Genomic DNA, 25,907 nt, shown 5'->3' on the forward strand with positions numbered 1-25,907 from the left:
ACGTCACCCACCCCTGAACTGAATCTGAATCGATGCTGACCGATTCAGTAGCTCATGAGTCATTTTATTCTTGCGAAGAGCAGGTACCATTTTGCTGACGACACGGAGCTACTTGCAAACTGCGTTCATAGTAAGTAACACCTCATTTTCCGAACCTTTGGTTGCATCACGATTCGCAACCGGGGATTGGGCTGGAGAATTAGTTGGCCTGTGCTGGCCAATGAAACCCTGGCTCCGTGCAGGGAGCAACGAAAGTGCGTTGCGGCGTTGCTGTCTTCTCCTCTGTTTTTTTTTTCTTGTGCTCTTCCATCTTCGGTGTTGACGAGCTGAAAAAAAAATCTTCTTCTTTTTTTTTTTGTCACGCAGATCAGACCCAACTGAAGACAAAAGTTTCGACAGGCCAGACCGAATACATATTGAAGCATTGTGGTTTCTGCCTAAATTTACCATTTCCGCACAGGTCATAGGATTAACTCTTCTGTTCTGGATAAAGCTCTGCTGCATGTAGAGTTAATCCTATGAACTGTTGATTTCGGTTAAAAGAAGGGTAAACCTTCACACGACTGGCTGAGAATGTGGTGATTCTCGCACGTGTAAAGCGGCGCGGTTAACGCACGCGATCGCGAGACGGGGACGGATCTATCGGGCATGGGATCGCGCTGGACGCGGCAGCAGGTGCCTGCACGCTAGAGCCGCGCACGAACCTCATGAACAATTTGTTTCGTTCTGGTCATCTCGCAACGCAGAATGGTGCCGAGATCTGACCTCACCCCTCGAAAAAATATTGATAAATGAGATATCCGACTTTGTTAAATTTGAAACGCAAAAGATTCCATGATCGAGATACGAATCAATTTCCCAGAAAAAAAAAGAAATGTATGTTGGTTGCACGTACTCTACCACCGCTACTACTTAGTAACAGCCGCTATTCAAGTCGCGAATATCGTCTGGAAATCACAAGAGCTGAGAAATTATTGGCTAGCCAGTTGTTTTGTGCCAATTATCGCAATGGTTTTTAGTATCATCATCACCATCATCATCTGGAGAGATGAGTTTTTTCTATTATAATAAAAAATTCGTAATCCATCTTGGAGTCAACGGCCAGACATGTCTCTTGAAGACATTGGAGTTTCAGCTGTGTTCATCAGCGCTACCGCCGCATCCCCCCCCCCCCCCCCCCCCCCTCTTCCTTGGCTTCAACAACGGAATTAACAATGCATCCAATAACAATAATACTCCATTACCAACGTTTCTTTTCCCATTTCTTTATTCACCGCGCGATTTCAATCTTCCTAGGACGTTGCTTTCTTGGTTTCTGTTCTGGGAGAAGGTACAAGGAGTAGTGTCGGGTATCATAACTAGGAGCACCCTAATCAAGGACTAAAAACGCCCTCAAAACTGTGCGACACAACCAAACATTTGGGCCAAATTCCCCCAGGGACGGTGCCGCCACCTGTGCTTGGATGCCCAAATTCTCTCCAGATGCTAAAAGCCCAAAGCGCACGCTCGGCCCACGGCCCAACACTACGGTACGGCTCTTCAGAGACCTCATCAGCCGTAGCGCAAACTCCGCCTCGCTCGAGTGCTCTCTGCCGAGGCCCCTCGTAGCGGGGGCAATCTCCGCCTCGCTCAAGACCCCCTCAGCCGAGCCCTCCGCGGGGCCTCGGCGCGGGGAAAACTCCACCTCGCTCGAGGCCCCCCTCAGCAGGCTGGGGCAGCAGCCCAACCGCTCGACGGGACGGGCGCATTTATTGATCAACCACCCCACGGAATGGAGCGAAATCAGACGACGACAGCCGGCGTCAGCCACCATGCCGCACAGCGGACTTGACCGGCGTCCCCTCCGCCTGCTCCGGTCACTGTGCCACTATTCTCGACGTGGAGCGGAGCGCTGTGTGGACTTGTCACACACCGCCCCGCCACTGTGCCGCCTACCCCTTGTACTTTCTCCTCTGCATAACCCTCGGCAGGCATGGACGATGACCCTCGGACGCGGTACGACCCTTAACCGGGGCAAGATCGTCATCAGCAGCACCCTCGGCACCCCGCCTTGGCAAATGCGGGTACAACGCGCCTCTACAGTTATCACCTCACCGCTGATTGACGCCACAGTACAAGGACGCACCCCGGACATGGCTGGAAGGTTTCCAAGGACGATGACCACGCCCGGCGACGTGCTCCATAGTGCTCGGCGACAGGGGCCCTCAACTGTTCTTCCCCGATTCAGGGGGGGAAAGAAGATGACTCCACTGATTCTCTACGCATGTAACCCTCCCTCTTTGAGTCTATAAAAAGAGGGACGGAGCGCACTTGAACGGGGGCCACGTACTAGAGAAGAAGCCAAGAATGCTCAGTCGCACACGCACGCACACTCACATCTTCTGATATTGGCACTCACATAAATCAGTTCTAGCACACCCATGGACTTACTACAAGCATTCTGGTGCAGGATAATACAGTACCCCTCTCCCTGTAGGATAAACCCGGTGTCACTGTGTTCTTTCTTGCATCAACCATCTAGATACTAGGACACGCAGTATCATTACTAGTTGGTGCTAGACCGCAAGGTCCGGACACCGACAAGTAGTAACCTTGGTTTCTAGTAGTAGGGCAAAAAAAAAAGGATATACAAGCAGGAACGCAAGCAACAGCTGCTGCCTCGCACGACGCAGATTCCCACTGAATTTTTCCATCGCCCCGGTGACAGAGGGAACGTTGCCAGGGTAACCAGCCAACCATGGAGTTTCTGCTCGCGCGAGCTCAAATCCAGCAGAAAATCAGCCGCGGAAATGAGCTTCCTCCGTCTATAAAAGTAATGCAATTATCATTTTTTAACTAAAGTTATATAATAAAGTAATAATATTCATCAATTCATGATACCAAATAAGTACTACTCCGGTATGGATTTTTGTTTGGAGATATAAACACTAATACTATTTATTAGATTAGTAAATTTGTTTGGAGATATAAGTTCTAATACTATTTATGATAAATTTGATCAAACTTGAACTAGTTTGACCGGCATAGATCCTACAATTGCATTTTTTTCGTGGATGGAGGAAGTAATTGATAAGGGCCACGTCGCTGTCACGTGGGGGGAACCAGTCGTGTGGGGGCTGTCTGATGGCTACGCTGATGAATGTGACGACGGCCTGCGTGAGAGAGAGCGCGGGGGAGTGGTCAGTAGGCTTTGCTTCGCGGCCATGCTCTTGGATGTATTCCTCCGTGCCATTTTATCCACTGTTTTCGCGGCGGATTTTCGTGTCTGATGGTGGAGCTCCGGAATCTGCTTTGGAATTGTGGCCCTCGTTGAAGACTCTCCGGGGACGACGGGCCAACCACCAAATGGCATTGGTCCCTTGGCCGCGCACTTTACGACGTGTTCCCACCACGAAGACTTGACGAACGAGCGTAGTACTACGTTCAGAGAACACGGCCACATTTTTTTCAGTCCGGAAGGAGGACTTGCCGCTCGGATGCAGACCCTCCCGCTACTGCAGGCCCAGCCGTCTGGACGAGGCGTGCCGGAAACTGCGAGACGACTCCTCGTCCTCGGTTTGACTCTGGGAACCCCCTACCGGCTACCGCTTGGGCACTTTACTCGGGGCCAAGAACGCCCGCGCCGCCGTACCCGCTCAGCGATTCCGCACGACACCATCATCCGACGCCGTTCTGCGTTCGCTTTTGGGTATCCGGCCGTCGCTCACCTTCCCCCCGCAACCGCGCGCGCCGAGCGAGATTTCGACATTCCTACCGCGCCCGGCGCTCCCCGTGCTCCTCCGTCGAGTGGTGGCGTTGCACGCAGGCAGCTCCAGCGTCCGCGGGCGCGGTGTGGGAGGTGGGAGGGCCGCCGAGGTGGACCGGGCTGAAAGTTGGAGACAGCTAACGGGCCAAAAGTGTCGTCGGAGTTTGCGAAACAGATAACAGGCCGAAAGTGTCTCCTGCTTCGCCCGGCCCATAGAAAGAGACACGAGCGCGAGCTTGCGAAGTGGTCTCACCGTCTCAGGCTTTCAGCACCTGCTTCATTTTTTTTTTTCAGATGTCTTTTCCTGCTTTCGGACGTTTATATTTCAGTCTTGGTTGTACCACAACATAGCATGCGTGCTACTACTTAGCTAGAGTAGCTAGATTGAGAGTAGCTAGATTGTATGTTTAGGGCGTCCGTGGTAATAGCTATTACTAGTTATGTAGTCTGCTGATGTGAAGGTGAGAGATAAAAAAAGATTATTTTATATTATTGGACCCACACGTTTTTGTCGCATATTTTTGGGCTACGTGAAATAGATCGACTATTTGTTCGTTGCCGGTGACTACTCTCTCCCTCCTACTTTTTTATTGTCACATCAGATCTCGCTAGCTAACCATTGCGGACGCCCTTGTTTCAGTCGAAGCTAACTTGAACTATCATTTGTTCGTATTAACTCATTTCTCAGTGGGCGTGCATGCACCAACTCTAATGAACCACCGAACCAACATCCAAGAAGATGCGCAGGAGTAGAAAGAGAGATTTGCAAAAAAATGATTAGAGATGGGCGGTCGCACGAAGATGTTAGTTTATACCCGATATGTTTTATATAGATATATACTACTAGATTTCATCCTTCGGTGAAACTCCAGTGGCGCTCATGTACAGAACGAATGCGCAACCGTGAGGCGTGACGGTGGCGTATGATCTCACATATTTACTTTTGTCAAATCTCATGTTAGTGTCAAATCCCAAATTTCTGCATTTCATGCTGATGGTTTCAGCATGTTTTTTTTTGTTTGGAAGAAAACGATCAGAACGTTTTTGGTCTCGCAAAATCTCAAAATTGCCTCGAGTGGCGCCGCGGGTGGGGGCGCGCGCGCTGCTCGTCGGGCGTGCCCCCAACGGCTCCTTCCGCTTTCCCTCTCCCCAACCTGATATCCCAGCGAGTTGCAGCAGTTCAGCAAAGCAAACCGAGGCCGGCCACCACACCCAAGCGAAGCCGCGGAGTGACAGCGGCGTCGCGCCGTCGGCCCGTCGCCCTCCCTCCCTCCGACGGAAACCGCCCCCAGCTCCCGACCCGCGAGGCGATGCCCCGCGCCGGCGCCACCCGTGACGCACGGGGGCCGCAGCCGAGCCCGACGGATCCCCCGCCGCCCTCCCACCCGCACCAGGCGCTCTTCGCCGCCGTCCGATGCGGCGACACGGCCACCGCCCGCGCGTTCCTGGCCGCCGCCGAGGCGTCGGGCGCTTCCCTGGCCGCGCTCGCCGGGGTGGCCGCGGCGTACGTGGCCGCGGAGGCCGAGCGCGAGGAGGTCGTGCGCCTCATCCTCTCCCTCTACGAGTTCAAGGCCGCTGACGTCAGCGCGCGACTGGACCTCGACACCTTCCGCGTCCTCTCCATGCGGGGCTGGGTAGGTGAGGCCCCCCCTCCGCGCCTCCGCTCCTCCCTGTTCATTTTGATTCTGGGAGCTGTTCCAATGCTCGAATCTTGTGAGTTAGTAGGAGTCATAGATGAGCAACATCCCGCTGCATTATCAGATGGATGGAGCCTGGAGGGAAGTCCTGAGGATTCACCCCTTATGCTCGATTAAACTAATCTGACGCTCCGTTTAGGCATTTTTTGGTCCGGGCATTCGGCTGCCTGTACGGGGAAATTCTTGTCCGAATCGGAATAGTCGGAACATTCGGTCAGCTTCCGTATGCCTGATTTATTTTTGTCGAAAGTGCCTATTGGGCCCGCATCTATCTCATCCTTGGGCCCTAATTTTCCAAACTAGGCTTAACTGCTTTGAGGATTTGAGATGTCACGTGTTGGAGAGGGTGACGGTGGAGCTAAAATTCTTCTTGACTGTATGCAAATATGAATGTTCCATCTTGATACACATGTTTTCTTCAGGTACACCACCTTCCTTTGATGGAACAGATTATGCCTCATGGAAGCAAAGGATGAAGATTTACTTGAAAGCTATCCATCCCTCCGTTTGGTCGATCGTTGAAACAGGTTATACCGTGAAGGATACTGGCAGCCGAACTACCAAAGAAGAACAAATTGAACACAAGAATGCTGTGGCTGCAAGTGCCATTCATAGTGCGTTGAGTCCAAATGAGCGCATCAAGGTATTTGGGCTTAAAAGTGCCAAGCAGATGTGGGATGCACTCCAATTGGCTCATGAAGGCACCCCACATCTTCGAGAGTTAAAAATTGAGCTATTGACGGGAAAATTGGAAAGGTTCTCCATGGAGGAAGGTGAGACACCAAAGGAAATGTATAACCGGCTAATCCTCATCGTGAATGAGATCAAGGGGCTTGGAAGCGAGGAAATGACGGACAAATTTGTTGTCAGAAGAATGCTACGAGCCATCACTCCAATAAATCCCATATTGGCCACCTGTATTCGTCAGCAAGATGACTTTGCAAAGCTCACACCTTATGATGTGCTTGAAAGAATTCACTCAATTCAGGATCTCAACAACCAAAGCTCAAGCTCAAAGAAGAAATGTCTCACTCCGAAGGCAAGAAAAGAAGCTAAAGAAAGCTCAAGTGAAGAAGAAAGTGAAGAGGATGACATGGAACTCCTTTGCAAGAGATTTAAAGAGTTTCTCAAGAGGCAACGGAAATCAAAGGAAAGGCACTCAAAAAGAACATGCTATGAGTGCGGTGAGACCGGCCATTTCATGTTCAATTGTCCAAACAAGAACAAGGACAATGATGAGAAAAAGAAAGAGAATCATAAGAAGAAGAAGAACGAGAGCAAGAGTCATAAGAAGAGTCAAAAGGTCCAAGCTCATATTGGTAAAGAATGGGACTCAAATGACTCTAGCACCGACTCCGACAACGAAGATGTTATGGCAAAAGGGTGCAAGGTATCATCCACTTCCAAATCTCGTAATGTAGATGAACATGGTAAGAGTGATAGCGATAGAGACGATGACCTGCTAGATCTCATAATCAAATAACCTCACCTAGCATGTGTGACTTGCTTGAGCATAAGAAAGGAAAGAGGAGAGTCTCAAGAAGCAAGAAGACCTGCTCATCTTTGAAAAAAGAGAGAAATCTTGAACTTGATGAGATCCTTGGTAAAGAGAATGCAAAAAAAAAACGAAACGTTGGCCAAGACTTCAATTACATTTTTTCGTGGCAAATGATCTCTAATAAAGTAGATAATGCTGTCATGATAAAATGTTTACTAAGATGCATAGGGCGGTACAGATACTTTTAGGATGAAATGTATACTGTTCAAAACTTCGTAGTATAACCATCCAAAATTACAAAATGCCAATAATGCACTGGGATTTTATATATATATATATATATATATATATGATGAAATGTAGCTCATCTATTTATTTTTTCTGTCTTCCCTTAATCAAAGTATAACTTACAGATGCCTTGTTAACAGGTAGTAGGTTTCAGCCTGGGACACTTCGAACTCAGGATGCATGCGGGTGATTTGCTTCGCCCCAGAGAAAACCAGCAACCGTTGTTTCGTCAGTGACTGCCGCGACGCCGCCTTCTCAGTTCCGGTTGCTTCTCGCTGCACATCATCGCGCTCAACCTCATCACGCAGGGTGGCTGCAACACGACGTGCTCAATGTCTTCTGTCCATCTTCGTCGCCGCTTGTCCATCTTCTTCACCGCCGTCAGCTGCGCTACAAGCCTTGACGGGAACAATAGCGTCGTTATTTAGAGATGTTGCTATTTTTTTATTAGTTGCCTGTATGACGGCATCAAGAGCAATAGCGTCGTTATTTCTGTTCTGCCCTCCTCCTTTCAATTATGCAACCAATTGTCCAATTTATGTGTTTTCTCACACCTCTGAACAGTTTGCCCCCCTGTGAGCTGCTGCTTCACCACAAAAAATCAGCCTTCGACGAACACGTTATCTTTTGCATACAGTACCATAAACTGCAGGAACAAAATAAAAGGGTTTTTATTACAAGTAGCAACTTGGTTTCCTGCAACAAAAGATGCCTCGTGCAGCTCGAAGGTGGGTGGCGATGCGCATCGGCCGTCCGTCCAAAAGGCTCCGCTCGCTTTCTGCCCTCTCGCTTGTTGATATCCCACACGGAGGAAAAAAAAAAGAATACTCCCTCCGTTCCAAATTATAAATCATTTAAATTTTTTGGAGAATTAAATCATCTCAAAATTTGACCAAAATTATAGAGAAAAATATAAAGATTTATGACATCAAATAGGTGCACTATGAAAATATAGCTAACAAAGAATTTAATAATAATTAATTGATATCATAAATGTGATTATCTTGTCATATAAATTTGGTCAAATTTAAAAAATTTTAACTCTTCAAATTTTTTTAAATAATTTATACTCCCTCCGTCTCAAAATATAAGCATTTATCGATTTTCGCGATTCATATTTGATCATTCGTTTTATTCAAAAAAATTATGAAAATATTATTTATTTTGTTATGACATGTTTTATCATCATATATATTTTAAGTATATCATAATTGTTTTTATATTTTTATAGATTTTTTAAATAAAACGAATGATCAAACGTGATCAGCAAAAGTCGCAAATCCTTATATTCTGGGACGGTGGGAGTAATTTAGAGCAGCAGGCGGGCGGCACACCCAGCGAAGCAAAGCGAACCGAGTCCACACCACCACCAGTAAACCGCACCAATCATCAATCAGGCAGTGGAGCCACAGCGAGCGGCGGCAGCGCCCGCGCCGGAGCCCGAGCCCCGATGGATCTCCCGCCGCTCTCCCACCAGGCGCTCTTCGCGGCGGTCCGATCCGCCGACGCGGCCGCCGTCCGCGCGCTCCTGGCCGACGCCGAGGCCTCGGGCACCTCCCTGGCCGCGCTCGCCGCCGCGCAGACGGACGCCGGGGAGACCGCGCTGTACGTGGCCGCCGAGGCCGGGAGCGAGGAGCTTGTCCGCATCCTCCTCCCGCTCTACGACCTCAAGGACGCCTCCGTCCGCTCCCGCCTCGACCTCGACGCCTTCCACGTCGCCGCCAAGCAGGGGCACACGGGTGAGCTACCCCCTTGTCCCCGTCCGGTCCTTTTCGGTAGTTCCGGGAGCCGATCGATGTCTCGGGTCCAGTGAATTGAGAATTACTATAGGTCTGCGCGATCCATCTGCCTTATGTGGACTGGACTGTTAAGGCCTTCTTTTAGTGCCTCCAGGGAAAGGCTTGACACTTGGCTTGATTAAGTTGATCTAGGCTCGCATTTGAGCGACCTGATTGTTTGGACTGCAAGCTCTGGCAGTGATTGGTCGGGCTGTATGTGGATTTTTTTCAAGTTCTGTAGTTGTAGCAGGTAACAAAAGGGGTTAGTAGATACTTTTGCTGGTGATCCCTAATCTGCTGGCAGTTCTACCGGTTCTGGGTGTTCTAGGTTGATTGATTGTCAGCTACTACTTAAAATTCAATTCTGTTGTAGCTGCTAGTATTTAGCACTTAAGTGAGGAATTATATGGTCTCTGCTCATAGCAAAAGGACTGATAATAGAGTACATGTTGTTGTCATGATAAAATGTTTAGTAAGCTGCATATGTTGGTGCAGATGATTTTAAGATGAAATAAATACTATTCAAAACTTCCTAGCATATTATATCCATCCAGAATTATGAAAGTCAATGATGACTTGGAACTATGATATATGATGGGCTGTATTCATATGAAATGTATATCATAACTTATAGATGACTTCAAAAATGGAAACAGGGGTTGTGAAAGAGTTCTTGGGGCGGTGGCCAAAGCTTTGTTCTGTCTGCGACTCTTCCAATACCAGCCCCCTTTACTCCGCTGCTGTCAAGGACCACCTGGATGTTGTAAATGCTATACTGGACACTGATGATAGCTGCATAAGGATTGTTCGGAAAAACGGGAAGACGTCACTGCATACTGCTGCAAGAATTGGATACCATCATATTGTCAAGGCACTTATAGAGAGGGATCCAGGTATCGTTCCAATAAGGGATAGGAAGGGACAAACTGCACTTCACATGGCTGTGAAAGGTAAAAATACAGATGTAGTGGAAGAGTTACTCATGGCTGATGTTTCCATCCTCAATGTGCGTGACAAGAAGGGAAATACAGCTTTGCATATAGCTACACGAAAATGGAGGCCTCAGGTATGGTTCTTCTCTAGGGTCATATAGAAATAGTTGGCTATTTAGTTTTAGTTGACTACCGCATGCATCGAGAGCCATAGCACTGTTATTTCTGTTAGGTGCTCTTTTCGCAATATGTATATCCCAAGCAGCCAAATTTTCTGAACGTGAAAAACATGTCACATCTTAGCCATTGCTGGTTTCCTAGTGGAACAGAGCACCTAAGTAAAGTGTGAACAATATATCTAAGAATAAAAAATCATCTTATTTTGAGCACTACAAAGATATCAGTTGCTGTTGCTGCTGACTTGTCTGCCACTAGTATTACTAAGTCATTGCAAAGGTGCAAGAATATATTCGGATGTTAATATCATTGTACCACTATAGTGGAAGTGTGGCTGACTTCTCAGTGCAATATTCTTGCAGTCCAGCGCCCACTCCACATAGGTCTAAATGAAGCAGAACTGATAAAGGAAGACTGAAATATGCATCCAAAAACTCGCAGAATGATGGACTGCTTTTCTATTTTTATGGAGTATTTAAGTTTTAAATCTGTATGGCAGCTAGACTAGATAAGCTAATATTGAGTACAACAAACAGAAGTCGATGCGAAGTTGAGGACCACGTTGTACAGATATAAGTTCTCGCTAGACTATGTTACTGATGGGAATGGTTCATACTTGTTTCCAAGCATGCTTTACGTTGATTTTCCAAGTTCATCTTGCCTTACCAGGCACTATTATTTTCAGATGGTACAACTTCTGCTTAGTAGCTACGAGTCACTTGAAGTCAATGCTATCAATAGTCAAAATGAAACAGCTATGGATTTGGCTGACAAAGTTCCATATGGTGAGTCTAAAACAGAAATAATAGAGTGGCTGACAGAGGCTGGTGCAAAGAATGCCAGAAATGTGGGAAAAATTGATGAGGCATCAGAACTAAGGAGAACTGTGAGTGATATCAAGCACAATGTTCAGGCGCAGCTTAGCGAGAACGCTAAGACCAACAAACGAGTGACAGGGATTCGCAAAGAATTGCAGAAACTACACCGAGAAGCTATTCAGAACACCATCAACTCAGTTACCATGGTAGCAACCTTGATTGCCTCCATTGCATTCGTTGCAATATTCAATCTGCCAGGTCAATACTTCCAGGATGTGAATAATGGGGGAGACATTGGTGAGGCGCATATAGCCAAACTCAATGGTTTCCGTGTCTTCTGTCTTCTGAATGCCACCGCTCTTTTCATTTCCCTTGCGGTAGTTGTCGTGCAGATCACCTTGGTCGCCTGGGAAACTGGTGCCCAGAAGCAAGTCATCAAGATTGTAAATAAGCTCATGTGGGCCGCATGCCTTAGCACATGCGCGGCTTTCATCTCACTCGCCTATGTTGTAGTTGGCCCGCAACATGCCTGGATGGCCTTCACTGCATCAGCCATTGGAGGGCCAATCATGATCGGAACCCTCCTGTTCCTAGCCTATCTGCTGTTGCGCCCACGATTCAAGTTTGGCAAAGACAGACAGCGGCGCATCAAGAGGGCTAGCGGCAGCAAATCCTTCTCCTGGTCACTCCATGATGGTTTTTCAGATCTGGAAGCCTTCTCTGATCATGAGAAGAAAATCTATGCCCTGTAGGGAGGATTAACAGTAACTACTCTTGTTGTAGCTGCGTGTAACATTAAGAGGAGGCAATTGTGAGAATACAGATTCTCCATGTATATCTTTGCTGTAGCTTTTTTAGGTCTGTGGTCAGGCACCACAGTTAGACCTTTCTTCCGAGAGACATGGCCTGTCTACTCGGGGACTTCTTGCTGATGTACAGTACCTGATAATGTACTGAGCATGCCTGAGAATCTGAGATGAATTCTGAAATTGTTGCCCCTTTTACATGCCTATACCCTGTGCTCAAGTTTTTTTTTTGTTTTCAATCAAAAATAGAATATAGGTGTACTCTGTTTTGACTGCCTTCAAAATCGGACTTTATCCATCATTTTTGCGCAAAATACATAACTTATAGCTACAAACCCAGTGTCAAATGAAAGCAAATTGAAACATAAAATCTAGTGTAATCTTGACAGACTAAAATTACCTGAAATAATTATTCATCAAAATGTACGAACTACGAAGTTTGACTTCGCTGATGTTACTGCTTCGATCCCTTTAAAAACAACAAAAAAGGGGAAATGGAGAGAAAAGAGTCGGCTGCTCTAGAGAGTTTTGATTGATTGATGATAGAGATCTTTTGATGATAACTCGAGACACCGGGTTCACTGGTGCTCTCTTGAGCCAAACAGCAACCAGATATGGCCGCTTGCCTCCTGCGCCCTTATCCTCCGGGGCTCCCTCCCTCTCGCGCCGATTCCAATCCCGCCTCCCACCAACCCACCCGCCTCAGATGGGGCCTCGGCCGCCGGCGCCGGCGACGCCACATCCTCCGGTGCGTCGCCGCCGCCGCCGCCTCTACGGCCACCTTGCAGCGAGAACTCCTCGTGCTGCCCAATCCAAGAACCGAGCAGAGCCCTGGCCCGGCGAACCCGAGTAACGTGTTCGACAGAATGCCGGATAGGAGCGTCGCGACGGTTCCGGGCGCGGGTAACCTGCTTGACGAAAGGCCCAGGACGAAGGGCAAGGGCGCAGAAGAGCGGAATCGCAGCGGAGCGCCGAAGGGCGGCGAGAAGAGCAGGAGCGGGGCGGTCGTGGCTCTGGCTCATGCCGGCAAGCACGAGGAGGTCGTCGAGCACTTCCGCAGGATGCGGAGGAAGGGGGTTCCCGTGAGCAGGTTCGTGTTCCCGAGCGTGTTCAGAGCTTGCGCTGGCCTACGGGACAGCAGGATGCTCCGAGCCGTGCACGGCCTGGTCATCAAGTGCTCGTTGTGCCAGCATGTCGTCGTGGGTACGTCATTGGTCGACGCGTACATTGATTTTGGTCTCCTGGATGATGCGAAGAAGGTGTTCAATGAGATAAGGGAGCCCAATGTGGTCTCTTGGAGTGTGATCATTGGTGGCTATTCCCGTTCTTCTCAGTGGTATGAAGCCTGGGTTGCATTCTCGGCCATGCAGCATTCCGGCGTCCTTCCCAATGTTTCTGTTCTTGTAATGGCAATTCAGGCATCCGGTGCATTGCGCTGTCTGGTCCGTGGAAAGCAGATGCATGCTATGGCAGTTGTCCTTGGGTTTGGAATGAATGCCACCGTATGGAACTGCCTCATTGACATGTATGGCAAGTGTGGCAGCATGAAGAGTTGCAGGGGGGTATTTGACACAATGATCGGCAGGGATCAAGTGAGTTGGAATACAATCATCTCAAGCTATGTTCGTCTTGGACTTTGTGAAGAGGCGCTAGACATGATTGTTCAAATGCAAGAGTCTGGTTTCACTATTGATCGTTTCACCCTTGGCAGCGGAGTTGCAGCATGTGCCCACTTGGGTGACACATATAGTGGTCGTGCATTCCATGGTTTTTTGATCAGAAGAGCATTGGATACGGATGTTATCCGTGGCACTGCACTTGTTGACATGTATGGTAAAAGCGGCAACATGGAACTTGCTCGCTTGGTATTTGGCAGGATGGATGAGAGGAATTATGTATCATGGGATGCGCTCTTGTCTGGATATGTTGAAAATGGGCTGGTTGATTCAGCACTTGATACTTTCAGAAAAATGGAGTCCGCAAATATAAAGCCTAACCAACATACCTTTGCGAACCTTCTGAGGCTCTGTGGTGATAGAAGGTATAAAGAATATGGAAGGCAAATCCATGGCCATGCCATTAAGGTCATAAAACAGATGAATGTTGTACTGGAAACTGAACTTATCGACATGTATGCAAAATGTGGCTGCATTGAAGTCTCCCAGTTACTGTTTCTCAGGATGAATGAGAGGAACTTGATATCATGGAACACATTGCTTTCAGGTTATGTGGGTGATAGGCAATCAGTGGCAACAATAAACATTTACCGTCAAATGGAGCTTGCCTGTATTAGGCCTGACCATTACACTTTGGCAGGGCTTTTAAACCTGTGCCGGTTCCAAGGGCTTCTGCACTATGGAAGGCAGATACATGCTCGTCTCATCAAGACAGGCTCTGAAATGAATGTTGTATTGCAAACTTTGCTTGTTCATATGTATTTCAAGTGCAGACGATGGCGGGATGCTCACAATGTTTGCACTTTGATCAGAGAGAGGAATTCCCATGTGTATGAAGCATTTTTCAAGGTCTATGGAGACGACTACTTGATCTAAGAACAATAGAATCACTCATTTTGCATCAGAGTTACAATAAGAGAGAATGCTGTTGTCACTGTGGATACACATCTTAGATGCAGATATTGTTGACTGTAAACAGGATTGATAGTTCTTAGTGTTGTTTATCACTAACTTCAGTGACTTGTATGTTGTCTTGTAATTGTTCTAACTTCTAACTTCACAAAAGAGAAGTATATTTTCATGAATATTGATTATAAAGTTCTGTGATCATACTGGTTTGCTGACGTTCTGTAAGAATCTGTATCTATTTCCTTTTAGACGTGAGCATCTGTGTTCCATTTAGATGAGTAGATCAATTGCTTAATAGTACATCAACTTTAAAAATTTATCTCAAATCAAATGTTCTGGTGCCATTTGGCACTGCTAGCTCGTTTGTTATCCCTGTGAATGATGTCCACGCGAGATCAACGTGAGACGCAGTCAGAATTTTCATGATGTAGCAGATTCAAGCAATTTCATAATTGGGATGATATCCGTGCTAGAGTTCAAGAGATGGAATTTAATTGAACAAAGTGCTCTTTGGCCGACGTTGCTCGATGGAGATGAGTTGCTCCAAGATTTTGTGTTTGCATATTCAGCTTGTTCTCTAAATTCATCACGTAGGGCAGAAAAGAATCATGCGAAGGAGCTTTTAGATGGACCGTGAGTTCCAGCCAGAACACAATATCGGTGTAGCAAGAAAATTAGGCAACTTCAGCCAAATAAATTTGTAAATATTGAATATATTACCAAAACATATGAAAAAAAAAGCATTACAACTCGAAAGATATTTACAGGTGATATTAGCAAAGCCCACTGTAAGTTAGGTTTCATTCATTTACAGGTTACCGCTATATCCTAAACGGAAACCACACATCATTGTCACTCGAAACAACAGCTCTTAAATCAGCACACAACCAGATCAGAAACACTAGGACATCGCAGAACCTTCGCTTGCTTGCTTGCTTTACGAATTGGATGTTGATGCACACAGGTTCTGAGGTGTGGAAATTATGTCAGCACAGTCTGTTATGCACTGTCACTGCCTTTGAGAATGTTGTACTTGCAAAGTGGACAGGTAGCATGCATTCGAAGCCATTTGGTAATACATGTCCAATGGAAGTGATGGTTGCAGGGGAGAGCATATAACTCTGCTCCATCTTCATACGATGAGAGGCAGATACAACATTCCTGAAAAAATAAAGAGCCCGTCAGAAACGCTGTGGCAAACGTTGGAAGGAAGAAAGATGCTATTATTGAAATGGAAGCATTATTTGATCTGTTTCTAGTTTCCATAAACCAAAGAACTGGTGAGAAAAAGAGAAAGTACTGTGGAAATTTTGAATTGACATGCCAGTGCATATATATGGACACAGGGGAAGCAACTGGAAATTTGTAATGCAATTCATGCCCGAAGTGCCATAATGTAGTGTAGAGAAATTTCATATGGAAAAAACAGGTAAGTCATTAAAAGAAGTTAGATATAGCATGGAACAAAATCCTTACAGCATCCTCACGAAGAAGTATACGCTCACTTGTTGATGTCCCGCTATTATTCAGGATAGGGATCATCACTCCCTCATCTGCCCCTTTTTCTCCGTTCTCACTTGGATCAGAATATCTATACCTAGGAAGAAGACCAATATCTGCATCTGATGCACCTTCCTACAAATTCAGGAGGAAACGAAGTAAGCACTGTGTGGTAACACATGAACGTGGTACAGAAGCAACTTGTTTTTCTTGAGCTCATAGTTCATTGTTTTACCTGGCCAGCCAGAGCATAGAGAATAGCAATAACACAAGGCAAGCAGCAACACAGCGCAATCCCAATGAAGCAGGCCACAACAACGCAGAACACAGCAAAAAACACATCAAAGGCTAGAAACACAACGGTTAACCTGCAAAATCAATAGCAAAGCAGGTAACTCTGTCAGGATTTAGGAATGACAAGCAGAACAGCTCAGACCTTAATTACAGACTAGATAGATGCAGGCATCAAATGGGAAAAACGTTTAAATGGAAGCATAACTGCTTAAGTGTACGTCAAACAGCTTTGATCCCTTCCATAAGATATACCATGCGTATTGCAAATTGACTAAATTCCAGCATGACATTCGCATTCAAACCTTGAGAAGTATATATCTTGTAATTCCATATTGCAATACAGAAAAGAAGAAGAAGAAGCTGACATACCAATACAGCCGTGGAGCACCGAGCTCGAGCACCTCCCCGCCTGACACTATCCAGTAGAACCCAATGATCCACCACAGAAACGATATCATCGTGTTCATAGACTCGCAGCAACCTGTATAGCTGCAGAAGCAAGCCAAATAATGAAGGGGAGTTAGAAAGTCAACAAATACACTTAAGCAAGCACGATTTAGAGCTGAAGTTGATTGCACAAACCCTAATCCCAATACCAGCACATCACGAACATGATAGAAGCTGAGGTTTAAATCGTGCGTCACCTGCTCCTCTCTTCGGTCCCTTCGTCATCTTCGCCGTCGGTGTCCGAGCTGTCCGTCCCCGCGCCCGCGGACTCGATGTCGGAGGCTGAGCCGCGCGCGGTGGGGCGCCCGCGGCGGGTGTCCGAGCAGACGAGCGCGACGTGCACGAGGCACTGCGCGGCGTACCCGACGAGCCACAGGCGGAGCGGCCTGACGGGGCTCTCCTGGGCGGAGGACGCGAGCACGGCCGCGGCGGCGGCGGCGAAGGCGACGTTCCATGCGATGTCGAGCGCGACGACGGGGCGGGAGTGCGCCCAGTCCGCGCGCCTCTGCTGCAGCTGCAGCGCCGCCGTCTCGCGCACCAGCATCGAGGGCCCGCGGCGCCCCGCGGCGCGCCCGATGAGCGCCGCGAGGCGGCTCGGCCTCGCGGCGGGGGGCGAAGGGGAGGCCGGGCCGCCGGAGCTGGCTCCGGCGCGGGGATTGGGCGTCGGGGACGGGGCGCGGAGCAGCGGCTGCTCCGGCGACGGCGACGTGGCGGCCGCCTCCATTTCGGTGGGTGACCACTCCTCCCTCGGTCTCTCTCTCGGCCGCTCTCAGAGCTGTCGGCTCCCTCCGCACCACGAGTCTCGCTTCTCTACGCTTCCAAGCGGTTCGCTTATGCTAGTTTTGGGCCGGGTTGAATCATCCAAACGGTGGGCTGGGCCCATTTGCAGCTCGGGCTGTAGGCGGCCAGCCCAAAATCCCTGCCCACCATGTTTCGAGACGCGTCGCGTACTCGCGTTTGTCCATTCAGATCAATCTGTCCTCGTTAACATGATCTGATGATCAGAATTCAGAGCGACATATTAACCGCAGCATTCAATTGCGCTTCTGGGGAACTTGCCAGCCATCAGTTTTGCAGCCGGACTTATAGTAGTAGTATCGTCGAAAAGATTTAGTGGTGCAAAGAGCCAAAGACTTTGAGCGACGCAACGCAACTTTGAATGTGATGTGGACACGTTTACATTGATCTCTGCTGCTGCTGCTATCGTTCATCATCGAACCAACAAGGGTACAGTGCTAGTACTACGAACTTTCTTCGGATCAAAACCAAACTACAACCAATACCCAGATTGAGCCTTAAGATTATACAGCAGAACTATATCAGTATACACTAGATTATCTGTAAGCACTGTCATTCAGGCAGCATTGCAAAGGAACTCCACTAACCACGCGGCAATTTAATTTACAGAAGGACGAGTTCATCGGCCGCGGCGAATTGATCACGGACGAACGAGACTTGCGCGCTAGTGACGATATCTATACCTTCTCCACCTCCCGGAAGCTCCGCCGGCCGCCTCGCCAGCGCCCTCCTCCGCTAACCCCGGCCGCGGCGGCGGAGCCGTCTGCGGTGCCGTTGTCCCCGCCGCATATGGAGACGGCGTGCCTCCCCAGGAGGTCGGCCACGAACCCTCCCCTCTTGGGCGCCGCGGGGCTCAGCTTGGCCAGCTTCCGGCGGCGGTGCCGCCCGCCCCCGCCGGCGTCGTCGGCGCCGCTCTGCTCCCGCGCCAGCAGCCGCTCCAGCTCCCGCGTGATCCACTCCACCTCCTGCACGTCCAGCAGCGTCGTCGCGCTCCCCGGCTTGGCGCCCTTCTCCGCCTTCCCCGGCCGCGGAGGAGTCGGCGCGGTCACGGAACACGGCGCCGCCGCCGCCGCCTTCGCGGGAGGAGGATCCGTGGACGCTTGCATTGATGAGGAGGTAGAGAGAGTCAGTGAGAGGAGATGAGGGATTTTGTGGGAAGGGAGGGGAGGCCGTGGAGGCGCGTCGGGCCTGCATGCTTAAAATAGAGGGGGGCCGGGGGCGCCAAGGCTGACAACGTGGGGCCGGAGGCATTCATGCTTCGGGAGTGGAAGGAACGCCACGCGTGGTCAACTCCCCTCCGAGTACTTTGTGCTGTATCCCCTTTCTGCTCTTCTCGCGGAGTAGTACAACTGTACAAGGAAGGCTACATCCATGTTGTGAGTTCAAATTCAAAATGGTACACAAGTTACGAATTTGTGCTGGAGAAGGGATACAGCGTCCTATGCTGTGTTTTTCTTCTCGAGTGCTAGCCATCGAGACGGGTACTGAAACCAGGAAGCAACCTCGTCGAACGTAAGGTTAATTACTTGCTAGTAGTAACCTGCTACAGCCAGGAAGCACGAAGCAGCATCTGTTGCTCTTGGAAAACTACAAGCACTCCTTTCACGCATTGATTAGCTGGAACACGGGAAGACGTTGTTTGAGGGATCGACCAATCCCTGGGCAGTTCATGGGCGTTGAACGTATAGACAGGTAAACCAGGGGGATGATTAGGTTACTCGTCAAGTGATTTGACTTCGGCGCATGCTGCGACTAGTATAAGCACCACTACTGTCACTGAAGCTTCTTCGTCAGTAACAGGTGGTGGTGATAAACCGACCCTGCATGGCCGCAGAACCTCTCGCTGTCCCCTCTCGATGGATCGTCGATTCAGTAGTACTGGCGGGTCATCGCGGCTGCAGTATTTATTTTTCCTTTCTTGCCCCGATCTCATTCATGGCGAGCAAAGACCTTGCGCTTCTTTTGTAGACCAACAGAAACCATACTGATAAGACGATGATGTGTATCCCATGACCGTGGGATGGTGCTAATATAACCCCCAAAAAAATGGGGGAGCAAAGAAACGTGTACGCGGGAGGCATTAGTTTCCTGCGTCCACGCACACGGCGCGCAGGTTAGTTGACAGCAGGCCGCGGCACGGACCGGGACAGCGCGTAGAGACCGCAGCTGCAACGCTACCCTGCGATATTTAACAAATTTCGCGCGGCCGGCCGTGTGGTCCACGAATAACCAGTAGAGTAATCCGTATCATCTATCTATTATCTTATAATACAATACAATAGTGTTAAAAGAAGGCACCTCGTTCGCTGGGAGAGTCTAGAAATTCACACGTTAATTTAAAAAAGAGAAGGACTTGCACCGTTGGATTTTATGAAGATCCAACAGTCTATATTATTCTGAAGAATTTATACCTATAAAAAATCCATATAACATAAAATTCCACGTTAGATAAAAAATGTGTGTTTCCTATTACAGTAGGACACCAATGTTTTAGAGGCGTAATAGGTCTAGGACTCTGAGAAAGGTAGCATGCTAGCTCCGTTTCTAGCCAGGATAGAGAAAATAAAGAAAGATCGGGCAGATCTATTCCGAGATCGTTTGAAACAAAATCCAACCTAATTAAATTTTTTTAGTTCTCCATAAGTTTTGAAAAGAAAAAGATAGGATTATACAAAGACAATATTTTGTTAATTCAATAGAAATTTATTTTCCCCATGTCTTCGTCGATTTCGATGAGACTAATGAGTAATGACCTTCTTGCTTGCGGTTGTCTGATGAGATATTTGCCTCACATCAACCTAGAGTGCAGCGACAGCTTGAAAATATGTGTATATTTCATCTTGTAGCAATGGGGGCAGGTCAATTGTTCCTCATCGTAAAGCATTTCAAGGGGGGGTGGGGGCATGACATGACTTGCAGACCGCTTTATAGACCTGCTAGTCTATCAATTGACAACTAAGAATTTGAAGTTTTGAACAAACATATGCCTAGCCCGTGCAATATGTGTTTTGTTCGATACTAAGCAATAGCAAATTGGTTTTCTATTTGCTTCCAATTTTCTTTATGTGTAAACTTGGTAGTTCTGTATAGAGCTGCTGAAGGCGTGCAGCTGCCCACATTAGTGAGAGATCAATGCATAAACTACTATAGAGTTCCAAACAAGTTCAGATATATTCTCACTACTTTTGTTATAGACAAATCTATGACCATGGTGATAAGATGGACGGTAGTCGGTAACTGACTTGGTTAGATGCCTCCGGTAGCACTCTGTGGGATCGAATTTCATGCTTGAGGTTAAAGAAATCTCCCTCGCTGGCCACAGAAGCCAGGGGTCGATGGGTTTTCTCGACCGGGAAGCCAAAGGTCGCTTCCTCTTAATGAAACACGGCGGGGGCCGTCATACCCCCTCCGGTCGAGTTTTTTGATAAGATGGATGATAGAGGCTCTAAAAATTCCTACATTAATCTAAAAAATAGAAAGATTGCACCGTCAGATTTTATGAAAATCTAACGGTCTATATTATTCCAAAGAGTACGTTGATATTAATTTGGTATTTACTATTAGAATTAGATTTTATTAGTTTTTCTAATGTAAAGAACTTGGACTCCATCTTTTCGTAATCATGTCTCGCGTCAAATTTAAATGGAAAAAAGGAAATGTGATATCATAAAACATGACCGATTCATTCCTAATTAGCTGCAAATAAAAGAGGAAATATAAAAAAGGACATGCCTATTTTTTGAGCAAATAAAGGTCAGGTTGGTCAGGTCCTGACCGAGCTGACACAAATATGCTAACCCTCATCGGTAAATAAATGATTATTTTATAATTATATCATTATATAACATAAATTATAGGAAAATGATAAATTCATCTGTACAACGAGTCATATAGCTAGGGGCGCATTGGACATTTGACATCTTCCATATATTCATTAAAAACAAATAGAAGCCGTTCCACCAAATATTTTTCAAATGACTCTCTCTCCATTAGAGAAGCCACTCCAGAGCTACAACCGAAGTTGTTTCAGCTAGGGTTGGAAACGAGCCGAGCCAAGCCAGGCTCGGCTCGGTGGGTGGACGAGCCGAGCCTGGCTCGGCTCGGCTCGAAGGAGGCTCGCGAGCCCGCTCGAGCCGGCTCGCGAGCCGGCACACAGCAGTACATCAGTAGTTCAGTACAGTGTACAACACTATCCTTCCTTCCAGTCCGAAGCTCGTCCCTGAGTCCCTAAGACCCTGACACACCTCGCACCTCGGCACCTCACCTCGACAGCTCGCCGGCTCGCCCGTCTTTCCCTTCCCCTGATGCTACTACCACTGGCCCACTGCAGCACTGCTACTTGAATCCGCCCACGAGCTCACCTCCTTCTTCGGTTCTTCCCACCGCCGACGCCGGCCGATGCAGCCGACGGCTCCGCTTGCAATGGAGGGGCGGCCGAGTGGCCGACGGTGCCGGAGGGGGCTGGAGCCTGGAGGGGCGGCCGACGGTGCCGGCGGGAGGCGGGTCCGGGCGCCCGGCTGATGGCGGCGGCCGGCGGGCGCGGCTGATGGCTGGTGGCGCCATGGCGGGCAGCGGGCTGGCGGCCGCCGGCCGGGAGGGCCGGAGTGGGGGCGAGGGCGGCGGCCGGCGGGGACTAGCACTCTGGAGTCCGGCAGGGCGGCGGCCGGCAGGGGACGGCGGGCTGGTGGCGGCGGCGGCGCGGCGCGGCGCGTCCTGCCTCCTGGCCTCCTGGCTCCTGGTATCTGCTTTGTGATTTGCAATTTTGTGAAGTGTGAACCTGGAGTCCTGAACCCTAAGAGGCCGGTTGGCTTGGCCGCTGGGTGGATGGGCCGGCCTGCTACTGGGTTGGCCCAGCTCGCGAGCCGGCTCGGCTCGGCTTACTGTTTGGACGAGCCTAATATCTGGGCTCGGCTCGGCTCGTTCAAGGCTCGCGAGCCGCTCCGAGCCGAGCCGAGCTGCACCGAGCCCGAGCCGGCTCGCGAGCCTCGAGTTTTTTTCCAGCCCTAGTTTCAGCCATAGTTGGAGCCCTGCCAAACTAGCCCTAAGTCGATAGCCTATGATACATAACAAATGATTCAAACTAGTCGCTGCCGTTGTTCCTCTTCGCTTAGACAATATAGCAAACTCTAAGGCACAATCTAAACTCAGCAACTGAGTTGAACTAAACATGGAACTTCTCCATTAGGTGCACTGAACACGAAACACACTAATCAATTTTAAATGTTTGGAGGAAAAAATTGAAGTTGGAGAAATCGGCCAAAATAGCTCAGGAAAATGAAGTCAAAGAAAAGAGTTAGAAACAACAACAAAGATATGTCTGAAGCTATACATCGACAAGATGACAAAAGTCTAAAGTGGACCAATTTATGCATCAGTCAGTCAAATAAGCTAAAAGAAATTGAAAAATATACAGTAACTAAAGTGGGAAAATACCATTGTACTCCACTGAATAAAATATATTGGGTGTGTTATTTAACACGCCGCACGCTAAATTAGTATTCAACACGCCCAAGCATAGCCACTGACGGAAAACAGTGAATCATGAAAGAAAAATGTCATGTGACAAGCCGTGCATTAAGATGGTTGTACCCGGTGGGCCTGATATACATAGACGCAAGCTCTTTCATATTGTTAAGTGTGTTGAAGTGGAGTGGCATGTAGATTGAGTGGCGAGGAAAGACGAGAGACTAGATGAAGGGTTCTCTTTGGTGAGGAGGTTTGATTCAATGTGAAAATAGGAAAAAGGAAATTTCAGGTTATGCACATGGAGAGAAACAATTCTTTTTGAATCGATGGGATCAAAACTCCTCCGGTTAAGTTGCAAGAAATAAAACAGTCAGACTAGATAGTATTGTGACAATGTTGAAGAATACTGATTTGTAGTATACAAAGAATACCAATCTCACATGCATAGAAATATTTCTCTACAATTCCAGTAAAAAGCATTATCAAATAAGCACTACTAAGTTTTCTGATGACTCAGTGGTCTAAAAAATCCAAAGAAGCAATGTTGAGTCCAATTAACAAACAAATAAATTTGGAATTAGAAAAAGAAAAATATTATTAGAACAAAGATTCCAATATCAAAATTTGAAATTTGAAATTTATTAGTTCAGTTGATGCAAACTGGGAAGTAAAATTGCTAAATAAAGGGTCCGGCACACACACTTAATGAATGATAGATAAATTTCGAATTAGGGCTTATAATTACTGTAATAATAATAAAAATTACACCATTAATTTTTTTGATAATTTAATGGTCTATCTAAGAATACATGATAAATACAGTTGATAAAGCATGAATAACTAAATTTAGAATTAAAATAGTTGGAAGATTAGCAGTACTCTATATTGAATTGGAACCAAAATAGCAAACTAAATAATTCATGTCAAAATCAACTAATAATCAATAACTAAATTTGATAAACAAATGAAAATGTATTTTGTTTAAACTAATATTTAGAAAAAGCATATTATTTAAATAAAGAGAACATGTAGAATATGTTAATACAAAGTAAAACTATTATACTCATACCTTTTTATTTAGTACATTAATTTTGAAAGAAAATAATAAATCAACATGTTCATCTACATGGACTAATCTCCTTGCGTTAAATAGCGGAAGACATGACAAATGATAATTATGGAGAAAACCATTATCATGAAAAACAAAAGTAGATTATTTAAATAATTTATTTTTAAGTAAAAAGATGTTGAAATGTTGGAAGAAAAAGCTAGCTACCCGTGCTATTTGCACGGGGCACCTCGCTAGTTCCTATGATTATCTCGATTATCCACGCCATCTCCCAAGCCCCAGCACAGAAATTAAAATTGGCGACCTCCAACCACAGCTCTTTTCACACTCTGATACTTACGACAACATGGCAACAGTACTAGCATGTATACAGAATGAAGAATCCATTCAGGACCCAGAAACTCTCACGATCGAGTTGTTCGTCAGACGACACCCGTGGCCCGTGAGCTATACAGCCTACACGGAGTAGGAGATGTGTTACCGACCAGTTACCAGCACCTACTACTACGCCAAGAGCTAAGGGAGAGCGGGAAGCGGCAAGGCGCCACCGCAAGCCGAACACCCGGTTTGTTGGGCCGGACTGGATCGCGAATGTAACAGGCTAGGCCCAAGTGAGAGAGTGGTGAGGAAGTAGTATATGAGATGTCTCCCTGCGTGGAGAAGAAGTTGAACAGGAATGTATCGACTAAACTGAACCGAGCGCGAGTCGCCGGCGTTGGCAGGGACGGTAATCCGCCGTCGCCTGAGAATCCGATCCATCCAGTTCCACCATATCGCCGACGATTCCTACTTCTCCGGTAGTAGTTCGGTAACACCTGGTATCAGAGACACGATCCTGGCGTCCCACGACCACCAGACGCGTCTGCAGACCACCATGAAGACCGACGAGCAATTCGACCGTATCCTCAAGATGCTCGAAGAGAACAAGCAAGGCCTCGCCGAGATCAAGTCCGCGATGACGGAGATGCGCGTCGCGAAGGACGAATTCGAAGCCTGGAAGCCCGGAGTAGACAAGAGTGTCGCGGATCTTCAGATCGCCGTCGACAACCTCGGTGTCCGTTTCGACCAGCTCGTCTCCGCCTCTCCATCGGCTGCTAAGAGAACCGGCTTCTCCACCGATCATCCTACATCGGAGATCCCGGAGTCGGTGTCGCAACAGGCGCCGGTCACCGCACATCTGGTGACGACCTCCAAGGAGGCGGCGTCAGGGCCTCATGGCCACCGCGAAGAATCTTACAACCGGGGGTCTGGATTTGGAGTGGTTTATACCGTTCCTCATCCGCCTCCGGTCACAGGTGCGCCAAAACCCCGTAACTTCACTCCTGTTTCCTTTGATTTGAGTGACTCGGAGCACTGTGACCAGAGTTTTCCTTCCCATCTCCACCATGTTTTTCCCAAACTGGAATTTCCCCAATTTGATGGCTCAAACCCTAAATTATGGATCCGTAAGGCTGAAACATTCTTTGATGTTTATTCTGTCCATAAACACTATTGGATCAATTTAGCAATCATGAATTTCATCGGCTCAGCTGAATTTTGGCTCCAATCTGTTCAATCCAATGTCAAATCCTTGAGTTGGGAGGAACTTTGTGCTGCTATGTGTGCTAGATTTGATCGTGATGAACAAAACCACATTATTAGGCAGTTCTTTCACCACAAGCAAACATCCTCTGTTGCTGATTACATAGAAACTTTTAGTGACCTAGTCCATCAAATGTTGGCTCATGAACCCACTATTGCTCCTTCAATTATTACTAATAGATTTGTTGATGGTCTCAAAGATGATATTAGAGCAGTTGTTATTGTCCATCGCCCTCAAGATTTGGATACTGCTAGCTCTTTGGCACTTTTGCAGGAGGAAGTTTCACTGGATTGTCCCAAGAGGGAATTCAAACGATCTGAAGGCACCTCTTATTCAAGGCGATTCTCTGTTGATGTCAGCAAAAATTCGGGGGTTTCCATTCCTGCTTCATCTCACAAGTCCTTGTTTTCTAGTCTATCCGAAGATA

At 47.6% G+C, this 25,907-nt stretch overlaps 4 protein-coding genes across 5 annotated transcripts; 3 read left to right on the forward strand and 1 right to left on the reverse strand.

Moving 5' to 3' along the window:
• Positions 1-4,932: 4,932 nt before the first annotated feature.
• LOC120641008 lies at positions 4,933-7,862 on the forward strand. The gene is made up of 3 exons (XM_039916959.1): positions 4,933-5,383; positions 5,865-6,832; positions 7,369-7,862. Exons 1-3 carry the CDS (start codon positions 5,056-5,058, stop codon positions 7,462-7,464), a joined length of 1,392 nt encoding a protein of 463 aa, XP_039772893.1. The 5' UTR covers positions 4,933-5,055; the 3' UTR covers positions 7,465-7,862.
• Positions 7,863-8,557: 695 nt separating this feature from the next.
• On the forward strand, positions 8,558-11,945 carry LOC120641023 (ankyrin repeat-containing protein At2g01680-like). Of its 2 annotated transcripts, none has more exons than XM_039916982.1 (3): positions 8,558-8,967; positions 9,663-10,072; positions 10,801-11,945. In XM_039916982.1, exons 1-3 carry the CDS (start codon positions 8,679-8,681, stop codon positions 11,683-11,685), a joined length of 1,584 nt encoding a protein of 527 aa, XP_039772916.1. In that variant the 5' UTR covers positions 8,558-8,678; the 3' UTR covers positions 11,686-11,945. The 2 variants fall into 2 exon arrangements, with proteins under 2 accessions (XP_039772916.1, XP_039772924.1); XM_039916990.1 differs by lacking the exon at positions 10,801-11,945 and adding an exon at positions 10,478-10,768.
• A 257-nt stretch (positions 11,946-12,202) lies between these two features.
• LOC120641016 (pentatricopeptide repeat-containing protein At1g15510, chloroplastic-like) lies at positions 12,203-14,539 on the forward strand. Its single transcript, XM_039916971.1, has one exon. The coding sequence runs from the start codon at positions 12,354-12,356 to the stop codon at positions 14,289-14,291; it is 1,938 nt and encodes a 645-aa protein (XP_039772905.1). The 5' UTR covers positions 12,203-12,353; the 3' UTR covers positions 14,292-14,539.
• A 468-nt stretch (positions 14,540-15,007) lies between these two features.
• On the reverse strand, positions 15,008-17,369 carry LOC120641034 (E3 ubiquitin protein ligase RIE1-like). Its single transcript, XM_039916996.1, has 5 exons — positions 16,763-17,369; positions 16,488-16,607; positions 16,060-16,192; positions 15,801-15,959; positions 15,008-15,485 (listed from the first exon to the last, which is right to left on the reverse strand). The coding sequence occupies exons 1-5, from the start codon at positions 17,287-17,289 to the stop codon at positions 15,324-15,326; spliced, it is 1,101 nt and encodes a 366-aa protein (XP_039772930.1). The 5' UTR covers positions 17,290-17,369; the 3' UTR covers positions 15,008-15,323.
• Between the last annotated feature and the right edge of the window lie 8,538 nt (positions 17,370-25,907).

The sequence above is a fragment of the Panicum virgatum genome, chromosome 1K, assembly GCF_016808335.1.
Source record: "Panicum virgatum strain AP13 chromosome 1K, P.virgatum_v5, whole genome shotgun sequence".
Lineage (NCBI taxonomy): Eukaryota > Viridiplantae > Streptophyta > Magnoliopsida > Poales > Poaceae > Panicum > Panicum virgatum.

Excerpts from the sequence above, each read along its gene's own strand:
- LOC120641008 (XM_039916959.1), top strand. The coding sequence starts at position 5,056 with ATGCCCCGCGCCGGCGCCACCCGTGACGCACGGGGGCCGCAGCCGAGC. Across the intron at positions 5,384-5,864 it reads CTCCATGCGGGGCTGGGTAG|GTACACCACCTTCCTTTGAT; the intron begins GTGAGGCCCCCC and ends TGTTTTCTTCAG. Across the intron at positions 6,833-7,368 it reads TTATGGCAAAAGGGTGCAAG|GTAGTAGGTTTCAGCCTGGG; the intron begins GTATCATCCACT and ends CCTTGTTAACAG.
- LOC120641023 (XM_039916982.1), top strand. The coding sequence starts at position 8,679 with ATGGATCTCCCGCCGCTCTCCCACCAGGCGCTCTTCGCGGCGGTCCGA. Across the intron at positions 8,968-9,662 it reads CGCCAAGCAGGGGCACACGG|GGGTTGTGAAAGAGTTCTTG; the intron begins GTGAGCTACCCC and ends AAATGGAAACAG. Across the intron at positions 10,073-10,800 it reads CACGAAAATGGAGGCCTCAG|ATGGTACAACTTCTGCTTAG; the intron begins GTATGGTTCTTC and ends TATTATTTTCAG.
- LOC120641016 (XM_039916971.1), top strand. The coding sequence starts at position 12,354 with ATGGCCGCTTGCCTCCTGCGCCCTTATCCTCCGGGGCTCCCTCCCTCT.
- LOC120641034 (XM_039916996.1), bottom strand. The coding sequence starts at position 17,289 with ATGGAGGCGGCCGCCACGTCGCCGTCGCCGGAGCAGCCGCTGCTCCGC. Across the intron at positions 16,608-16,762 it reads GGGACCGAAGAGAGGAGCAG|CTATACAGGTTGCTGCGAGT; the intron begins GTGACGCACGAT and ends TTGCTTCTGCAG. Across the intron at positions 15,486-15,800 it reads TACTTCTTCGTGAGGATGCT|GAATGTTGTATCTGCCTCTC; the intron begins GTAAGGATTTTG and ends TTATTTTTTCAG.